General features: G+C 35.0%; 1 protein-coding gene across 3 annotated transcripts in view; it reads left to right on the top strand.

The window, feature by feature from the left end:
• ADK (adenosine kinase) overlaps positions 1-21,526 on the top strand; it is a 532,452-nt gene that overhangs the window by 419,526 nt on the left and 91,400 nt on the right. For all 3 annotated transcript variants that reach the window (XM_059397858.1, XM_059397861.1, XM_059397859.1), the window contains 2 exons: positions 11,279-11,314; positions 20,210-20,324. In XM_059397858.1, coding sequence (XP_059253841.1) covers positions 11,279-11,314; positions 20,210-20,324 — 151 coding nt within the window. The remainder of the gene's footprint in view (positions 1-11,278; positions 11,315-20,209; positions 20,325-21,526) is intronic.

Genomic DNA, 21,526 nt, shown 5'->3' on the forward strand with positions numbered 1-21,526 from the left:
AAATAAAAGATCAACATAGAAATGAAGACTTTAAATGACACACTGGACCAGATGGACTTCATAGATTATTCAGAACATTCCATCCCAAAACAAGAGAATACACATTCTTCTCTAGTACACATGGAACATTCTCCAGAATAGATCACATTTTGGGTCACAAATCAGGTTCAACTGGTGCCAAAAGATTAGGATCATTCCCTGCATATTTTCAGACCACAATGCTTTGAAACTAGAACTCAGTCACAGGACAAAAGTTGAAAGAACTCAAATACATGGAGGCTAAAGAGCATCCTACTAAAGAATGATTGGGTGAACCAGGAAATTGAAGAAGAATTTAAAAGAATTCATGGAAGCAAATGAAAATGAAACACAATTGTTTAAAATCTTTCAAGATGCAACAAAGGCAGTCCTAAGAGGAAAGTATATAGCAATACAAGCCTTTCTCAAGAAACAAGGAAGGTCTCAAATACACAACCTAACCCTACACCTAAAGAAGCAGGAGAAAGAACAGCAAATAAAGGCCCAAACCCTGCAGGAGAAGAGAAATACTAAAGATTATAGCAGAAATCAATGAAATAGAAACCAAAAGAACAGTAGAACAGATCAACTAAACTAGGAGCTTGTTCTGTGAAAGAATTAATAAGATTGATAAACCCCACACCACAGTTATCAAAAAGAAAAGAGAAAGGACCCAGATGCATAAAATCATGAATGAAAGGGGAGAGATCACAACCAAAACCAAGGAAATACAAACAATTTTAAGAACATATTATGACCAACTGTATGCCAGCAAATTTGACAATCTGGAAGAAATGGATGCATTCCTAGAGACATAAAAACTACAAAACTGAAACAGGAAGAAATAGAAAACCTGAACAGACTCATAATCAGTAAGGAAATTGAAGCAGTCATCAAAAATCTCCCAATAAACAAGAGCCCAGGGTCAGGTGGCTTTCCAGGGGAATTCTACCAAACATTTAAAGAATTAATACCTATTCTCCTGAAACTGTTCCAAAACATAGAAATGGAAGAACTTCCAATAATACCCAATAGTCTATTAAAAGGATTATTCACTATGACCAAGTGGGATTTATTCCTGGGCTGCAAGTTTGGGTCAACATCTGCAAATCAATCAATGCAATACAATACATTAATGAAAGAAAGAACAAGAACCATATGACACTCTCAATAGATGCAGAAAAAGCATTTGACAAGGTACAGCATCCTTTCTTAATCAAAACTCTTCACAGGGGGCGCCTGGGTGGCTCAGTGGGTTAAGCCACTGCCTTCGGCTCAGGTCATGATCTCAGGGTGCTGGGATCGAGTCCCGCATCGGGCTCTCTGCTCAGCAGGGAGCCTGCTTCCCTCTCTCTCTCTCTGCCTGCCTCTCCGACTACTTGTGATTTCTCTCTGTCAAATAAATAAATAAAATCTTTTTAATAAATAAATAATAAATTAAAAAATAAAAAAACTCTTCACAGTGTAGGGATGGAGGATACATACCCCAATATCATAAAAGCCATGTATGAAAAACCCACAGCGAATATCATTCTCAATGGAGAAAAAGTGTGAGCTTTTCCCCTAAGGTCAGGAACACAGCATGAATGTCCACTGTCACCACTGCTTATTCAACATAGTACTGAAGTCAGCAATCAGACAACAAAAAAGAAATAAAAGGCATCTAAATCATCAAACAAAAAGTCAAACTCTCACTCTTTCCATATATATGATACTTTATGTGGAAAACCCAAAAGACTCCACCCCAAAACTATTAGAACTCATACAGATATTCAGTAAAGTGGCTGGATATAAAAATCAATGTTTAGAAATAAGTTACATTTCTATACACCAACAATAAGGCAGAAGAAAGAGAAATTAAGGAGTTGATCTCATTTACAATTGCTCTCAAAACCATAAAATACCTAGGAATACACATGAATGGTTAAAGAAGATGTGGTATATATATAAATGGAATATTATGTAGCCATCAAAAAATGAAATCTGGCATTTGCAATGACATGGATAGAACTAGAGGGTATTATGCTAAGCGAAGTATGTCAATCAGGAAAGACAATTATCATATGATCTCACTGATAAGAGGAATTGGAGAAATAAGACTGATGATCAAGGAGAAGGGTGGGAAAAATTAAACAAAAAAAACAGAGAGGGAGACAAACCGTAAGAGACTCTTAATCTCAGGAAACAAACTGAGGGTTGCTGGAGGGGAGCTGGCATGGGAGGGATAAGGTGGCTAGGTGATGGACATTGGGGAGGGTATGTGTTGTGGTAAGTGCCATGAATTCTGTAAGACTGATGAATCACAGACCTGTACCCCTGAAACAAATAATACATTATATGTTAATTAAAAAAAAAAACAGTAATTAGTGATCTTTAAGACATAGCAGCAGAAACTGTTTGAACTTAAACACTGAGAGAGGGAAAAAAGAGTCTTTGAAAAACTATAAACCATGCATGAATGAGCTGTGGGACAATATCAGGTGATCTAATACATACTTGGATCTAATACATATTTGGAGTCTTAGGAGAGAGGAGAATGAAGGAAAATATATTTGAGGTCATAATTGCTCTAAATTTGATGAAAACTATAAACCCACAAATCCAAAGTTTAACAAATCACAAGCAGAAAAAAAAAAAAAAAGCAGAAAACCATACCAAGAAACATAATGGAATGAAATCAGTGATGACATCTTAAAAGCAGGAAGTTTGATTTTTTTAAAAAACACATTATATTCAGAGAAACAAAGACTAGAATGACAGCAATCTTAGCATCTGAAACAGTGCAAGTATAGAGCACCGAATGAAAAAAAATTAATGACCTAGAATTCTATACCCAGCAAAAATATTTTTCCAAAACAAAGCCTTTTTTAGACATACTAGAGCTGAAAGAGTTCATCAGTAGAGCATCAGCAGAAACCATCTAGGAAGGCTCAGATCCAAGTGCTACCTGTAACAATTACTGCTGTTTGGTCTTAGACATACTTTAATTTCTCCGAACCTTCAGATATTCATCTGTGATATGAGAAACCTATTTTATGGGATTTTTATGAGGATCAAATCAGATAAGGAAAATAATAGACATTTATTGAGTGTTTCCTTTGTGCCAAGCATGTGTTGTCTCATTAAAAATGGAAATGAAATATCCAGTAAAAAGCCCAATAAGAGGTCTGAGATTTTTCTTATGCTATCATCTCTCCTCTTTCTTCAGTATCTGAAAAACCTGAGCTAGTCTAGAAGTTACCAAAATAGCTAATCAATCAAATTTTGTTGAAGTGTTTTTTCCTAACTTTGTTTTCCTTTAGTTACCACCATTAAATATACTTAAAGGTGGGAATGAACAACTTTCCTTGCTGTAATAGACTCATCAACTAATAAATCACGTTGTGAAAGGGTTAGGTATGTCCTAAGCTAAACCTAATTTTGTTGGCTTGTGTTTTGGCTGCCTAATGTGTGTGTGTGTTTTTTTCCCCCAGTCATGTTTATTGAGGTATAATTTATATACTGTCTATGTAACTTTTATTATAAATCTATTGGATAGGGGCCATGAATGTCTTTATAGCTTATTCTTTGCCCCACTGAGTTTTTGGCACTCAATAAATGTTAAATAATATTTCTATTCAGCATTCTGCAGACAGGAAGCATATGGTAATAAATGTCAGAGCACAGGTTGAAAATCCCCCAAAAGTTGTGTGTTATATTCCTTGGAAAACCCAGTACAGAAATTTTTGTGATAAAATTTATTTTAGAAAGCAGTTCTCAGGCACATAATTCACTTACTGATTTTTCTCTACCCTTCATTTACTTTATTTTCAAATTAAAACTTTTCCTCATCAAAACTAGTGTATTAAAAATAATATAACATTCATTCAGTGTCATAAAAAGTATATAAATGATTTTTTAGATAGCATAAAGAAAAGGTAATTCTTAGTCTGAAGGACAGCATGAGGAAATATATAAAAGCTTAAGCAACGTAAGTCTTTATGATATATTGTATAAAAAGAAATAAACAGCAGGTAGTTATTTATTATTAAATATCAGCATGACTTAGAAGTGTATTATGCTAACAGCTGTCTCAGACCTTATAATGGTGTTAGACTTTGATTCAATAATATTTTTCTCACCCAAGGATCTGGCACTACTTAAATATCTTACTTTATTCTCAGTAAGGTAATCATTGCTTCAGAATAATGAAAGACATTGTTAATTGAAATGACACTTGATGCTAAAAAACAAATTTTATATAAAAGATAATATACACTGGTTATCTGTATAGAAGAAATTATTAACCATAATCAGTTACACAAAGGCATTTAGATAGTATGTAACTAAATTATCTTTTCATAATTTGCTCACCCTGTGATTGATCTGTTGACCACACTTACTTGGAGTTGATTTTTGTGAGAATTTTTGTAAGGACCAACATAATCTGAATTATCCTAATTGGGATGTGTTACTTAACCTCGCTAAGTCTTAGGATTCTCATATATAAAATGTGGATGGTGATTCCAAACATAGCTTAACTTGATGCCTCTAACTTGGAATTCCTCAGAAGGCTGTAATCAAGATGTCAGCCACAGCTGTAATCATATCACTACTGGGGGAGAATCCACTTCCATTATTACTCATGTGTCTCTTGCCAAGCCTCAGATCCTCACCAGTTGTTAGCCATGGGCCATAGGTGACAGCTTTCCTCTAGAACAGGAGCTCAGAGAGAGCATGTGAGCAAAAGAATAAACAAGGCATCCCATCACTGTGTCATATATTTTTAGAAGCAAGTCATTAGGTCCACCCCACACTGAGGGGAGGGAATTATACAAAAGTTTGAGTGTAAGCAGTCAGGGGATCATTGGAAGCCAATCTGGAGGCTATCTACTACAATATGATGCAGAGATAAGACAAATCATTGAATGTCCTTTGGATGTCCTGGAACTTGTTTGAACTATCCTGAGATCTTATCAAGAACCTGAATTCAATAGGCAAAATTATTTTACCTGTGAGGTTCCCATTAAATATTCCATTTATTCCTAGCAACAATGTAATGCAACAGATACTATTGGCATCAATTTTATTGATATAAACTGATATACTAAGTGACTTGCTCAAGATTGCTGTAAAACTATACCCTTAGTGTAGGACTTCTGATTCTAAACCCTGTACTCTCTCTTGTTTTAAAAATTTTTTTTAGATTTTTTTTTTTTTTTAGTAATTTCTATACCCAATGTGGGAATTGAACTCACAATCCCAAGATCAAGAGTCACCTGCTTCACCACCTAAGCCAGCCAGATACCCCTGCCCCTTTACTCTTTGCATTTGGCCTCCTGAACAGTACTGTCTTACACTTAAGGCCACTCAAAGAGAGTATTATACATCTAAATGTGTATACAAATATGTGAATTCTATATATAGAAAGATAATATTCTTAGACTCTTAACAACATTCTTAGACACAGAAGACTATGTGTTATCGACTCTCACCTATACCACACCATTTAGGATTTACAGTATTGTTTCAAATATTATTGAATCAAAGTCTAATACCTTTGTAAGATCTGCAGTAGCTATAGTGGTGATATACTTATAGGTTAATAGTATCTGTTAGCTTGAAACTATACATAGGTGATGAATACTTGTTGAATGGAGAGGTAACAAAGTAAAACCAACATTACTGATTTGGTGGCTCTGTACACCCGTGGCTTTTCTCTGGACTCCTGTTACTTGAGTGAGGACCATGGCAAGCCCCCCAGTGAATTTTCCACTTCCTCCATGCTTTGGAGCAACAAAGTAGTTTGTTTGGATAGATGAGTTGCTTTCTGTGGATAATTGTCAGAAGTTACCTTTCTTTGGTCCTGAGTTGGGTCTTCTCCTTTTTGTTTCATTCCATGAAGTTTCAGCCTATACCAGGACCCTTCGTATCTGATATCAAAAATAGAGTTGTAATGTTAGCAAGCAGATAATGGTTCTAACTGGGTTCAGTGCCTTCAAGTGCAGAGCAGGAAGTGCACGGGCAAGTATTATGAGCTATGGTAGTCGTGGTAGTTAGTAGTCATACCCTTCAAATCACCCTGGAGAAAAGAGAGGTAAATATTGTTTTTAAAGGCATTTGCTAACTTCTCAGAACAACTTTGTGGTATGTTTAATAGGACCATAGAAAACTACCTTCCTTTAAAGAAGCAAAATAATAGTTCCTACAACTAAGAAATACATTTCACAAAGTCAGAGGGTACAAGGCCAATATAGAGAAATAATTTGTATTTCCGTATAACTAGTAACAATTGGAACTGAAATAAGAATAAATAAGAATAGGGACGCTAGGTGGCTCAGTGGGTTAAACCTCCGCCTTCAGTTCCGGTCATGATCTCAGGGTCCTGGGATCGAGCCCCACATCAGGCTTTCTGCTCAGCAGGGACCCTGCTTCCCCTGTCTCTCTCTGCCTACTTATGATCTCTCTCTCTGTGTCAAATAAATAAATAAAATCTTGAAAATAATAATAAATAATAATAAACCATAACACAACTTATGATTTTAGTTTAATATTGATTAGAGATCATTCTGCCTTATAAATTAAAACTGAGGTGTTATCAGACAAACTGCAGAGAAAACAGTTTTCTCCTCAACTGAATATAAAGGAAATAGCTCTTTGATACTCATAAACATGCACCTGAGTTTCTCCTTTCTTTCTGTATAACCTGAGGATTGTGCTTTCTAATAGTGGCTTGCTAATCCCTTTAAATAGCTCATAATGGAAGTATTCCATAGTTTTCATTACCCATGAATTTCAGCTTCTTCTTTTTTTTTTTTTTAAACCTCAAAACCTGTACTTGGTGGTTGTTTCACTAGCACCCTTTTAGCCTGGTCAATGAAGCAGCAAGCCTACTGCAAATCCTAAATAACGTGGTGTAGATGAGAGTCTGAGAGTTTAATTATATGTCATTTTATTCACAACACTCAATTCCAGGAAGGAAAAAATGACTTTACTGTTGTTGTAAAAGACATATTATGTGAGTATCATTCATTGTAAACCAAAAATGATACTGTATTAGAGCATAGACAACAATCGGACCTAATTCTGAAAATGTGACCTGTCTGGGAAACTGCATAATAGTGAAAGTTATCAAAATGGAAAGAAGTGTTAATGTGAAATCCAGCTTTCTCAGAAATATTCTTTCTGGCCTGTTTGGTTTTCTTTTGTTGCTTGTCATGCATGAATGAAAGTGCTACACTCTCAGGGGAGCAGGAAAGCCTCTGTCGCTTGTTTATTTCCTTAATCCCTCCTCCTTTGTGATTTTTGATGTCAGATCTAAAATGGAAAGCCTGTAAATATAATGATTATCACATGGATAATCACCTGCATTAGGAACCGCCCTGCTTCTCTATTCTAACCCTAGCTGTTCTCCACACGTCACATCCACTCTGCGGTTGGATTTTAACCTGACTGCTTCATTAGATTTGTGAACTCAGTACGTGGCGCCCTGGGGCAGCACAGATGGGGACGTGCTTGTTTTCTTTTCTCACTTTTACTGCAAAGACACACTAAAAAGTCCTTTTCAATTTAGTATGATCAGTTTACTTGGAATTAACCCTGATATTTGGAACCTGCCTTACTCTTTTGCCCACCATCCATGCCCCTTTTTCCTTCCCTGCTTCCAAGATCTAATGTGTTTTCTTTTTGTCCCTCCATGCGGTGAATCTGAGGACTAAAATTCTGGTTAAAATTCTTCCTAGGTCAAACTGTTCCCCTGTGTTGTTTTATTATTTGTTTTGCTGGGAGGGAAAAATAAATGTTGTTCCATCATTGTATCTACAAACACCTTCAGATCAGAGGTTAGCTGTGGGAAAGTCTGCAGTGATGTGAGCCAGCTGCCTTCTCTAATGGAGTGACTGGGGGCACCAGCTCAACATCAAAAGAAGGTGGGAGGAAGTCAGGAGATAAGATCTTTTTAAGCTATGGAACAAGAGCTTAGCTTTTCAGTGATAGGGCACAGCTCAGCAAACCTGTGTGAGGGGGCGCTAAGATAAAAAATTGAGTTGACTTTTCTTCAGCATGTCTTTCCTCAATCAGAAATATGTTGGCGCTTCAAATAGTTTACAGATGTGGAAATGTCCTAGAGCCTGGTTTCCTTAAAGAATAATGATCTGACGTTTATATATGTGTCTTCTTGCAATTAGTCAGTTCCACTGTACCACAACAGCACAATTAATTGCTTTTTATATCTGTGTAAGCAAAACTGGACATTAAAAAGGCATTTTAACTACTATATGTTGAATTTTGAGTCTTTTATGTCTTAGTGCAGTTTTAGCCATACAGCTTCTTCATATTAATTTTGTGTTCTAGTTCTCTGGGCATCCTTCATGCCTCTGATGAAGCTCTGTATAAATAAGCAGTTGTAGCAGAGCTTTTCAGTTATCTTTCTGATGTAAGAATTAGCTTGGTTAATTCTTGGATTGGACTACTTGGAAAAATATTATGTTGATGGCTTTTGAAACTTGTCCTTTTCTTTGACATCCAGGCCAGCAAATATTATTGACTATCTGGTATATCAAGTTATATTGTAAGTAAATTATCAAAGAGGCCAACCTTGCTTGTACCAATTGTTAAGATCATAATTCAATTTTTCATTAATCTACATCACCAAGGCTAACTTGATCAGCCTTATGCTTCTCTAGTGAACAGTCTAGAAATTGTACTTTCAGCTTATCTCCTTCTATTAACTTAAGCGTTTAGCTGTAGTCATCCATTTCAACCTTTTCAAGCCCTCACAATGGGTCTTTAAATCTTTATGTCATTAGTATATTGGACCATAAGTGCATACATACTTCTTTTTCCCAGTGTTTTCCTTAACACGTAGATAGTACCCAAATTTGTGCTGGAGACACTGACTTACTTTCTGCCTTACATGGTTTGGTGCGGCAGTCGTTTCAGTTGAGTTGGATCTGCTCACTACTCAGGCTCAAATCCCATCCTTCTATTAATATCTCTTGGCAAAGATAATTTTGGAGGAATGTAAGTTAAGATGTAGAGGCTCTTGACAGTTGTCTGCAGTATTTTTTTTTTTCATTTTCAAGAGGGAAGTTGAGTTGAAAAGTAATAATGCTTCTATTTTCTCTATCAGTCCTAAAATTAAAGTGTATGCAGAGAGTACAGAAAGGGAAAGGATTTGGTTACACAGATGTGTTTTTGTCATTTTGATGGCCTGTTTAAAGAGCATTAGTAGATATAGAAATGTTCATCAGATTGTCCCCTTAAGATATTTAGGAACCGAGAAACACTGTGAATTTAAAACTTTTAACTAGGCATGCCTGGTGGCTCAGTGGGTTAAGGGTCTGACTCTTGATTCCCACTCAAATTGTGATCTCAGGGTTGTACAATCCAGCCCCACATCATGATCCACACTCAGCATGTAGTCTGCTTGAAATTCCCTCTTACCCTCTAAAACCTCCCCCATCACACTTTCTATTTCTCTCTCTCTAATAAATAGATAAAATATTTTAAAAACAAAATAAAAATAAAAATTTTAACTTTTTGGGAGGCGCCTGGGTGGCTCAGTGGGTTGAGCCTCTGCCTTCGGCTCAGGTCATGATCTTAGGGTCCTGAGATCAAGCCCCACATCGGGATCTCTGCTCAGTGGGGAGCCTGCTTCCCCCTCTTTCTCTGCCTCTCTACCTACTTGTGGTCTCTGTCAAATGAATAAATAAAATCTTTTTTTTTAATTTTTAACTTTTTTTTAATGTTCAACCTTTGTTACCCTGATATTATACAAAAGAGAAATTGGGGAGAGGAAGACTATGTGCTATAGAAGTTTTCAAACAGACAAGTAGAAATACTAAATACATCTAGATTTTTTTTCCCCAGAAAAACAACTTCCAAATATGACTTGATAATTCTGAATAACCTCAATGAGGAAGAAAAGGTAGAAAATAGAAAATATTTAAAAAAAAAAAAAAAGTGGCATCTTTGAACAATTAGCTCCATGAAAAACTTAGATTGGAAAAAAGGCAACAAAATACAAATTTGAAATGAGCATCAAACAAAGACAATGCTAACAAATGGTATGATGATATATTGAAAATTTCAGTGATAAAATACATCTAGATTTAATAGTTGATAACATTTTGACATTTTTACTTCACTTTTTTTAATATTCTAAAGTAAATTACATATATTATGCCATTTTATCCCTAAATACTTCAGAAGAAACCTCTAAAATTAAGCACATTTACCTTATCAAATAATAATTCCTAATGTTATCTCAATCCCATTTCATAATCAAATTTCTCTAATTGTCTGAAAAATGCCTTTTTTGAATGGTTTGTTAAAAACAAGATTCAGGTAAGGTGTGTATATTGCTCTTTGTCATTTTTCCCCTCCCCAAGTTCTTATGACCTTGATTTATTGGAGAGACCACACATTTGTTCTGTAGGATGTCCCTACTTTATGGATTTGTCGATTTACTTTCTCATTGTACCATTTAACTTGTTCTCCTATCCTCTATATTTCCTGTAGACTGCAGTTATTGAATTGAAGTTTTGATTAATTAATGTTAAAAATATGGCCAGTAAACTTTATGGGTAGTGCTATGTCCTTTTAATGGCATCATAATGGAAGGCACAGAATATTTGGTGATTCCACTATTAATGATGAAAAATGCTAAGATTGATCACTCGGTTAAGGTGATGACAGCTTGATCCTTCCATTATAAAGTTATACTTCGCTCCCCGTGACCAGCATATCATCTGTGATACTTTGATTCCAAGAAATACCCAGCTTCCTGTCATCCTTTTATCCAAGAAATTTAGCATCCATTGATGGTCCTTGCCTGAATAAATTTCATTAGGGGTTGCAAATGGTTTTTCTCTGAATCTATACATTTATTAGCAGACATTCTTCTTTGCAGAAGTACTTTCTGAAAGGCATTGTTTCAATTAAAAACACAACCACCAGTATGTTCCTTAGGTTTCAAATGATTGTCTTTCTTTGCTGGGGTCAAAACACCTGAACTCACTGTGACAGCTACAGTAAAAACATGTACTACATCTTCTTTATTCCAACTTGTGAAGTGTGTTGACATTATGCTGCCTTTTTTTTTCATGCCAAGGAAAAAAAGAAATCTTTTTTGGTGTAAGAATAAAAATTGAACTGTGTGGGTATATTGAGATAATTGTGTAAAAAGAAGACTATTTGAATGAGTTTCAAAATGGATTATTTCTTCATTACCTAACACTTTATAATTAACTGTTCTTTTTTTTTTTTTTTTTTTTTTCAGGAAGCTGCCACTTTTGCTAGAGAGCAAGGCTTTGAGGTGAGTTAACCCACAATTGCACACTAAACAGATCCTAAAGGTTTTTTCTAGCTGATAATGAAGTTCTTTTGGACAGTGATTGATGTGCTATTATACTCTCAGAGCCTCGCAGCAGTTGCCATGGAAACTTGGCAGTCGTCATGGTTTCTTTGTTCTGCCAGCACAGTGTTATGACGCACTCTGCTAGGTCTGCACCCAACATCGCCTACAGATGTTATTTATTGAATTTTGAAAAGCCTCTTGGGAAGCCAAGAGGTTGGGCACGGTTTCAAGCTGCCTCTGCAGATATGGGGCCTGTCAGTTTGTTCAGTTAAAAAGCTACCTCATTAGCTGTATTACATTTCATAAGGATTCACTGCTAAAGCAGTGGTGGAGCAAGACTAAATAGTGAAATATAATGTTATTTAAATAATTTCACCCCTACCACATGTAGATTATCATTATGCAAATTAATTTCCAAAAGGTTGTACTTAACAGTTGTTATGAACTGATTAATTTAAATCCTGCTCATATAAACTTCCTGCTTTAATCTTTTTTCCCCCATCTCTCTCTCTCTCTCTCTTTCTTTTTTGATACCATAAAACATATAAATTTTCTGAAACCAAATATCAATAATTGGCTTTAATTTCCAAGTCTTAATTCTGTTTTCCTAGTGGAAATATTAATTGTCAAGATTCAAATCTCTATGTGGTGGTTGTTGGCAAAATTAGGATACCAGACAAGACCATATTTTTATCTATAAAATATTCATCTTTAGGTAATTGTTAGAAAACACTGGCTTTAATCTGAACCCAGATTAACTGACAGTGACTTCATAAACTGAGTTTATAAGTGAATAAGCATCATATTTATGATCCAGAACTATGTAGAATGCTGTGTTCTGTACAGCAACTTAGAATGTTGCATGGTAGTAATTTTAAAAATTAAAGTGTCTAGAGCTGGAATATAGAAACTCTTTATTTACATGCTCAGTATTGTCTACCATCCAGAGAAGCTGTGAGCATTGATTAGATCTATCAGTAAGCTCACTTTGAACTCTTCAAAGTGTTGTATGAATTTGTGAGGGAGCTATTATTTAAATGTACTAAAGGCAGATTTATTATCAAGCAACAAAGTAATACATGTGCATGTTACCCATGTCATAGGACTTGACAACCAGATGTAAAGCTTCCTCTTCTTGGAGGAAGACAATAGCTTATGGTATACGTATTCTATGAAAAAACCCTATCAGTGCAGAAAATCTTGCCTTAAAATACTTGATTATTAGAACTATGATAGCTGCTTGGGAGTTTTCTTTTTTTGTTTTATTATATTCTTATAAATATAGGGTTGAGTCACATGTGGAAGGAATAAAAATTTCCAAGAATTTATTGAATCTAATTTAAGTTTCACTTTGTAATTTCCCAAACTGGCAATTGGTATTCACAAGTAAATATACTCAGGGTAATATTCAATTCAAATGTTTTGATCATGAAAATGTAAGTAAATGTTTTAAGTTAAAGTTTCACTAATGGTAAGTTTTAATATTAACAATCAATATTCTCTTTTGTTACATCAGTATTCTCCATAGATAAGAGCCTGTTGAATGTAAAGTTATAGCTTGTTTTCAGTGCTAACATTAAAAAATGTATTTTAGTTCTGGAAAATAACTGGTTTTGTATATGCTTAGAAATATAACATGTTGCATAACAAATGATCATGACTCTGTAGTGCCTGCAGATAATAATTTTTAAATAGTTTATCAAACCCAAATTCATACTTTTATTGCCCACTTGAGCTACATGCTTTGAATATATTTGCTTTAAATTCAATCTTAGGGACAAACTACTTTTTCTACTCTCTACTATCTGTACCATATTAACCTTTCCATTGGTTCTTATTTGCTGACACCTAGAATTGTTTTTTTTTAAACCATAAATCTGCCATAATTGATTACAGCATATAAACATGATGATGTTTATAATAGTATATCTTATTACCTTCTAACATAGCAAAACTACTCTGTTGGTGATGCTGACAGTGATATGTTAGATTAGGTAAAACACACCGTGTCTTGATGTGTCCCTTCATGGGTTCCCTAAAATACTACAAGCATTGCAAAATATATAACAGCCATGAGTAGAATATTTTTGTTATTAAATATAAACCACATATGGACTGCTATCTAGAGGAATTCAATTATTTTAAAATGTCATAAAAGTTTCTTTAGTCCATTAGATAGTAAGAGGAAAGCCTAGGTTTGAAACTTGGTGTTTTTAAAGAATCAAACAAGAAAAATCACTTTATCTTTACAGTTTAATACATATAGAAATGTGTCAGTGCTCGCAGGTCTACAGTGACAAACTAGTCAAGATCTGCATTTTATCCCTCTCAACCTTAATTTTACCTCTAAATTGGGGCATGAACGAGGAAAGAAATGAAAAGATTAAAAAGAAAGGTGAGCATTTTTTTTTCTTTCTACCAGCTCTGCTGTCCTACTCTTATTTTCTATTATAAATCCCAATCAGTTCCCAAAGCCATTGAGTATTGCCACTAGTGATATGTCTGTTAACAGACCAGTCCAAATGCCTCTAAAAACAAACAGTGTTTATTCATCAGGAAATATCTTCAGTAGCATTGTTTATGATAGTCTGGTTAGCTTCTCTGCAAATTTTAGATAATCTTTCTTTTAAAAAAATCTTTAATCTTTAAAATGAATTGAGCAATTTTTAGTAGGAAGAGGAGCTTAGGAGGGCACTGGAGAATGAGATAAAAACTGGAGCTGGGCAGAGCACAAAGCAAAAGAGAGAAGATATATATATATATATATATGATAGAAAATTGCATACTGCCTGATTTAAATGACAGACCTGCTAAGAATTTAAAATGACAATTCTTGAGGTAAAAAGTTTCATGAGGCTTTTTTTATTCTGGAAAGTCAGTTCAGACTGCAGTGTGTTTTTAAATCTACTTTATCTTGAACTGATACGATTAAAGGTTTGTATTCTTAGAACCTAAATAAAAATAAGGTACTTAAAAATATGTTTCATTATGAAACCTTTTAAAAGCTGTATTGAAAACTGATTTAATTAAAGAAAAAAAGATTAAAAATAAATTAAATAAAGAAAATCCCTCCAAAACCTAAATACAGTATTCTTTGTATTTTCATTCTTTGTGCAATGGAATCTATGCCAAATGATGAGGATAATTCATACCTTCTCTACGGGGTCATTCATTCAGTTTACTCCAAGCAACAAATTTTAATTTTATTTTACATCTCTAACATATATTACCTTCTCTACGGGGTCATTCATTCAGTTTACTCCAAGCAACAAATTTTAATTTTATTTTACATCTCTAACATATATTATTTCTCACCACAGAGGAAACAAAACAATCCTTTTCCTTTTTCCAACATTTCCCCCACAGACCCTGACTCTATCCAGACAATCTCAAACTTGTAATATTTCTCTGACCATTGATGACTCTATCATCTTCTACCACTGAGACAAGAAAGTATTGAATTGTGTTATCCAATATGGCATCCATTAGCCATATTTGGCTATTTAAATTCAAATTAATTAAAATTAAATAAAATTTAAAATTCAGTTCCTAAATCTCTACAGGCACATTTCAAGTCTGCTCTATAGCCTGTGTAGCTAGGGACTACCATAGTAGACAGTACAGATGTAGAACATATCCATCATCACAGAAAATTCTATTGATCAACACTGGAGAGAAGGTCCACAGAGTATTCAGGAGGTATTTATTCCCAAAGAATTCTCCCAGGATTTTTCTAAGGTTCTTGTGTGCCTCACAAATACAAAGAATACAATGAATGATCACCCAGAGTTTCTAGAAATAAGACACTAGGTTAGGTTCTGCTGGCTAAGAGAGTACAATGCTGCTTTTCTAGGTGACTGAGTCCCAAAAGAGGACAGTTTTAAAAGTAACAGAAAGTGAAAGGTAGTCCTTTAATTCTCTTCATTTAGTCACTTTTCATTCAATAAATATTTACTGAGCGCTAACTCTGTGCCTAACACTTTGATAGACCCTGAAGACAAGGAAGAAATGATCAGAGAGTGAACTGTGAAAGAAAACGTGGGAGAGGTTCCTATTTTTTTAGATACAATAGTCATGGAATGACTCTATGAGGAAAGTAAAACTTGAAAAATGTGGGTATCTAGCATTGACAGACAAAAGCAAGACAAACAAACAACAGGGAAACAAATTTCAAACAGAGGGAACAGGAGTACACAGGCTCCCAAAGGGGAAAGAGCATAATGTGCTGTGTACTCCAAGAACTGACAGAAGGCCAGTGTGACTGGAATGAAGTAAGCGAGGAGGAGGTAGTTGGAGATAAGACTCGAGACTGACACGTCAAGTGAACACCATAATTATTATAGGAGTTTCTATTTGGAAAACAAAAGAATGTGATATGGTTAAGTGAGGCAATGAGTGGGAACACTGCAATTGGTATTCTATAGGAGTAGGTAGATTATGACAGTATTAACATTTGTATCATCAGCTTGTTAAAAATGGAATGAAGAGAGTGTATTCTTTAATTTGGAAGACAATGCTAAATTTGAGTGTGTGATCAGCAGTGACAATAAAAGCATAATTTAACATTTATAAAATACCTCACAGTTTATAAAACCTTTTTCAACATCTGATTAATACATTTAATATTCACACAAACCTTTTGGGGTTAGGTAGGGCATGTATTGCTGTATCAGTTCAACAGACAATAAAACAGGCTACATGACTTGTTCAAGGTCACACTAATATATCATGGAGCCAGAACCAGAGCCAGCTCTTTAAGTCTCGTACTCTTTATATACTACACTTCTTTCTTACTCACATCCTAACATATTGGAGGAGGAGATTAGATTTCCAAATGACCTTGGAAAATGAGAAATATCTTGGAAGTCAAAAATTGAAAATCACTAGGGTAAAATACAAGCCAGAATAATTAAGAGGAAAAAATAGCAAACTTAAATACAAGATCAGTAATGACTTGTACATGTGGCAGAAAAATTATTTCAGTTGAACATGCTATAGTTTTGTGATAACAATAGAAACCACACTGCCGGAATTCAAAAGGCAGTACGATCTGTGGCTAGCATAGAATACTGGTTAAGAGTTTAATTTCTGGAGTCAGACTTCATGAGTGCTAGCCCTGGCTCCACCACTTAGTGTATTTATGACCTTAAGAAGCTTCTTATCCTGTGATTCAGTTTACTCACCTACAAAATGAGGATATGAGAATAATACCTACTGCCTGTAGATGTTAGATTTAGTGAGCACTTCAGAGCTATATCCATTGCTTATAGCTAAATTGTATGACCTTTCTTCTACTCCTTCCCCCTTTTTCATTTCTCTCCTCCCTTATTAGATACCATAATTTTAATTCCCAATACTCAAAACTCTTGAGGCCCTTTCTAGAGATTTTGGGGCAACCTCAGGATATGACAGTTTTGGAGAGTATTGAAATGATGGTCATTAGAGGAAAGAAATTAATACTTACTAAGTATGTAGCATGTGCTAAATATTGCATTAAGGTCTTTCACTTACCACATCTTCTTTCATCCTCACAACAATTATTTTCAACTTTTTATTTTGAAATAATTTAGACTTGGGAAATTCGCAAAAATAGTACACTCAGCTTTCCCTAATGTAACATCTTAAAGGAAGGAAAGTATAATGATCAAAACAAGGAAGTTAACATTAGTATGCTACCAATAACTGAACTACAGTCTTTATTCAGATTTCACCAGTTTCTCCTTAACTCATTTTTCTGTTTGAGAATCTAATCCAGGAAAACAAACTGCATTTATTTGTCATGCCTCCTTTGTCTCTTCCTATCTGTGACAGTTTCTCATTCTTTCCTAGTTCATGTTCTTGAGCCTTTTGAAGAGTACTTGCCAATCATTTTATAAATGCCCCTTAATTTGAGTTTCTCTGATATTTTCTGTTAATTAAGTTGAAGTTACACATTTTGCCAGAAGTGATTTGCCTTTCTCAGTGCATCATATTGGGGATGTGCATGATGTCCCATTGTCTTAATGTTGGTGATGTTCACTTTCATCACTGGGTTTAGGTGATGTTTGCCAGTTTATTTTTTATAAAGCTACTATTTTCTCATTGTATTTAATAAATATCTTGGGGGTGATATTTAGGACTGTGCAAATATTTCACCTACTAATCTGTAATGTGAAGTATCTTAAGAGAGATACTATGCAAATACCTAGATTCTCTTGAAACTTCTGCCTACTACTTGGGCATATTTCTCCCCCAACATCATTTTTATTTTTTTTTGAAAGATTTTATTTATTTATTTGACAGATCACAAGTAGGCAGAGAGGCAGGCAGAGAGAGAGAGAGAGAGGAGGAAGCAGGCTTCCCGCTGAGCAGAGAGCCGGATGTGGGGCTCCATCCCAGCGGGGCTCCATCCCAGGAACCTGGGATCATGACCTGAACCGAAGGCAGAGGCTTTAACCCACTGAGCCACCCAGGCACCCCCCAACATCATTTTCCTTAAAGATTTTATTTGAGACAGACAGAGATAGGGAGAGCATGCGGGGGTTGGGGGGCAAAGGGAGAGGGAGAGGGAGTCTTAAAGCAGACTCCCACTCTGAGCACAGAACCCGAGGCAGTGCTTGATCCCATGACCCTGAGATCACAACCTGAGCTGAAACCAAGAGTTAGATGCTCAACTGACTGTACCCCTCAGGCACTCCCCACCCAATGTCCTTTAATATAAATATTTACTTAGTTTTATATAGATGAGGAAATGAGCCTCACAAAGGTTTATTTACTTGCTCAAGATGCACAAATCTAGGTGTGTCACTCTCTGAAGTCCCTTGTAATTTCATAATTCTGCTAAGATGTTAGCCCAAGTATTAAGGAGAAGCATCTATAGGGAGATGGAGGTAGCTGCAGAACTAGAAATATTTAGCTTTGAGAAGACAAAATTGAGGCTTAAAGAGAAGTTTTCATACTAGATGGGCATCAACAATTGAGGGCAAAAAAATGACTCCTCAAAGGCATAATAAGAAATTTAGATTTGGTCTTTACTGACTGTGATCCCAGAGTGACAGAGTAGTTTTGTATGAACTGTGGACATGGATACAATTAGAATAAAGTTTGACCATCTTGTAAAGATTTGTGTTTTATATTTGGAAAGTTTATTTCAATCGTGAATTGCCATTTTTGTAAGATTTCATTTGAGACATAAGAAAGGTTTCTTTGATAGGTTACCAAAAAAACCCCATAAAAAATACATATATCTTCCTACTGGCGTGGTAGAAGACAACCATAGATTCTCATTCTTAATTTACTTCTTATACCACACTGAAAGACCTCTATTTTAAAAACATTGCATAGATGGCATTCTGCTCCCAAGATGATAAAGTGAATGTGTTTCTGGGATTTACCCCTTTATCTTTATTAAATATGAATCTACTCGATCATAAGCAGAACTCCGACAGTTGTAAAACCTAAGTGTGGTAAGGAGATTGGGAGAATATATGTCAGTCATTCTAGTTAAATGTATACATTTATTTGAGAGCACGAAAACATTGTAATTATGTGGCTTTTTCTGATTTTTTTTTTTTTTTGGTCCTTTCAGCTGTTACTAGTCATTTCTAATAGTCGTTCCCCCCAAACTGAGGAAATTTCTTTTCTTATATTATCAGACTTCAGGCTTAGTTTTGTTCTAAAATAAGCAACCAAAAGTGAAATAGTCAGCGTATTTGAAAGGTCAGCAGCATTGTCTTACCACACATGGCTGTTCTTTTCAGAAACAGAGGTTGTCTGGAATTATCATGTTAGGTGTAAAAGAAGCTTAGCTTCATGTATCATCTGGAATTTCTTAAGTATGTAGTGAATAAACAACATACAAATATTTCACTAAGGATTTTCATACCTGTAAAAATGTCATAGTTCCCTATGTTCTCTGTAACCATTATGACTAAATTTTTCTGTCCTATATATTCTAATTAAACTTTCTTGATTCCACTCAGATATATTTCTCCTCTGGTATGTCTCTCCCCATAACTGTTTGAAATTGCAGAGTGATAGAGTACCAATAAAACTCAAACCATAGATGGATTAGAGACCCACTGAATTCAGACATGAATTTTTAAATTACCTAACATTGTTGAAAACATGACTCTAAACATCCTACTGATGATAGCTCAAGATTTAGATTTCAAATCAAAACATTTATGATGTAAAACCTCATGAGGTATGTGATATGAAAAATAGCATCAGTTTCTAGAATTAATTTGTAGGTTTTTTTTAACTTGATCTTTATGAAACAGCATCTCCTTCTCTCGTTTTAGTTCTTTGAAAGATTTGGCATTTTAACGACATTATTTCCAGAGTCAGCATAATTCTACAAACCTCTAAAATAATTAAATATCTCTCCACCTCTTTTTTTTTTTTTTTACAAATGTCTCTTTAATTGGAAATTTGAAAATTGGCTATTTGCTGATATTGAAAAATTATTGTTAATTTTTAAAAATATAATAGTTACATGGTTATGTTTAAGTCCTTACCTTTCAGGGGTACATAATAAAACATTTACAAGTAACATTATATTGTATCTGGGATTTTCTTCAAAATAATGTAAAGGCAAGTGGGTGAGACTATAGATTAAATAAAATTTATTTTATTTTAAATTATTGCAACTTGATGGTGGGTTCTTTGGAGGCTCTTGTATTATTTACTTTTGTATATGGTTAAAATTTTAAAAGAACAACTCTTATAATAGAGGTGTGTATCCCTCCTGTTTTGAATAATAGGGGTGTGTATCCCTCCGATTTTGAACATGACGAGCTAAATCCTTAATCTACTAGTAACTTTTGTTTTATTGTACTGTTATGAGAACTTTTTCCTCCTCTTTATTAATAGACTGAAGACATTAAAGAGATAGCCAGAAAGACACAGGCTCTGCCAAAGGTGAACCAGAAGAGGCAGCGAATTGTGATCTTCACCCAAGGGAGAGAAGATACTATAATGGCTACAGGTACGTGTGGAAATTATGTGCAAAGCCCAGTATAATGAAGATTAGTCATTTATGACAGAATTCTGTATTCTTTATAATTTATTTGAAAACAGCAACTTTTCTTTTTTTTTTTTTTTACCACCTTTATGCATTTTGCTTTCCCCACCCCAGCCCCTGCATCTGGCAACCACCAATCTGTTCCCTGTATTTATAAGTTCAATTTTGCTTTTTTTTTTTTAGTTTCCACATACCAGTAAGATCATATAGTATTTGTCTTTCTCTCTCTGAATGATTTCACTTAGTATAATGCACTCAGGATTCATCCATATTGTTTAAATGACGGAATTTTCTTCTCCTTTTTGACTGGATAATATTCTATCATATACACACACACACACACAAACACACACAACACATTTCCCATTCATCCATCAATGGACACTTAGCTATTGTCTTAGCTATTATAAATGATGTTGCAATGAACATGGGGGGTGTAGATATCTTTTTGAGTTGGTGTTCTTGTTTCTTTCAGATAAATACACACAAATGGAATTGTGGATCATATGGTAGTTCTATTTTTAATTTTTTTAAAATATTTTATTTATTTATTTATTTGACAGACAGAGATCACAAGTAGGCAGAGAGGCAGGCAGAGAGAGAGAGGAGGAAGCAAGCTCCCGCCGAGCAGAGAGCCCGATGTGGGGCTCAATCCCAGCACCCTGGGATCATGACCCAAGCCAAAGGCAGAGGCTTTAACCCACTGAGCCACCCAGGTGCCCCTCTATTTTTAATTTTTTGAGGAACTTCCATACCAAGTTAGAGTTCCACCAGCAGTGCACAAGTGTTCCCTTTTCTCCATGTCCTCACCTACATTTATTTCTTATCTTTTTGATAATAGGCATCCTAACAGGTGTGAGGTGATGTCTCACTGTGGTTTTGATTTACATTTCCCTCATGATTACTACTGTTAATCATCTTCTCATGTGCATGTTGGGCATCCATAATAACAATCCAGTTTCATTCTTTTGCATGTGACAGCTTTCCCAGCACCACTCATTGAAGATGCTGTCCTTTCCAGGTGTCTATCTATTTTTATGCCGGTACCATACTGATCTGATTGCTATCTCTTTGTAATATAGTTTGAAATCAGGAAGCGTGATGCCTCCAGCCTTGTTCTTTCTCAAGGTTGCTTTTACTATTAGGGGTCTTTTGTGGTTCTATAT

This window comes from Mustela nigripes, chromosome 4 (genome assembly GCF_022355385.1).
Source record: "Mustela nigripes isolate SB6536 chromosome 4, MUSNIG.SB6536, whole genome shotgun sequence".
NCBI classification, from domain to species: Eukaryota; Metazoa; Chordata; class Mammalia; order Carnivora; family Mustelidae; genus Mustela; species Mustela nigripes.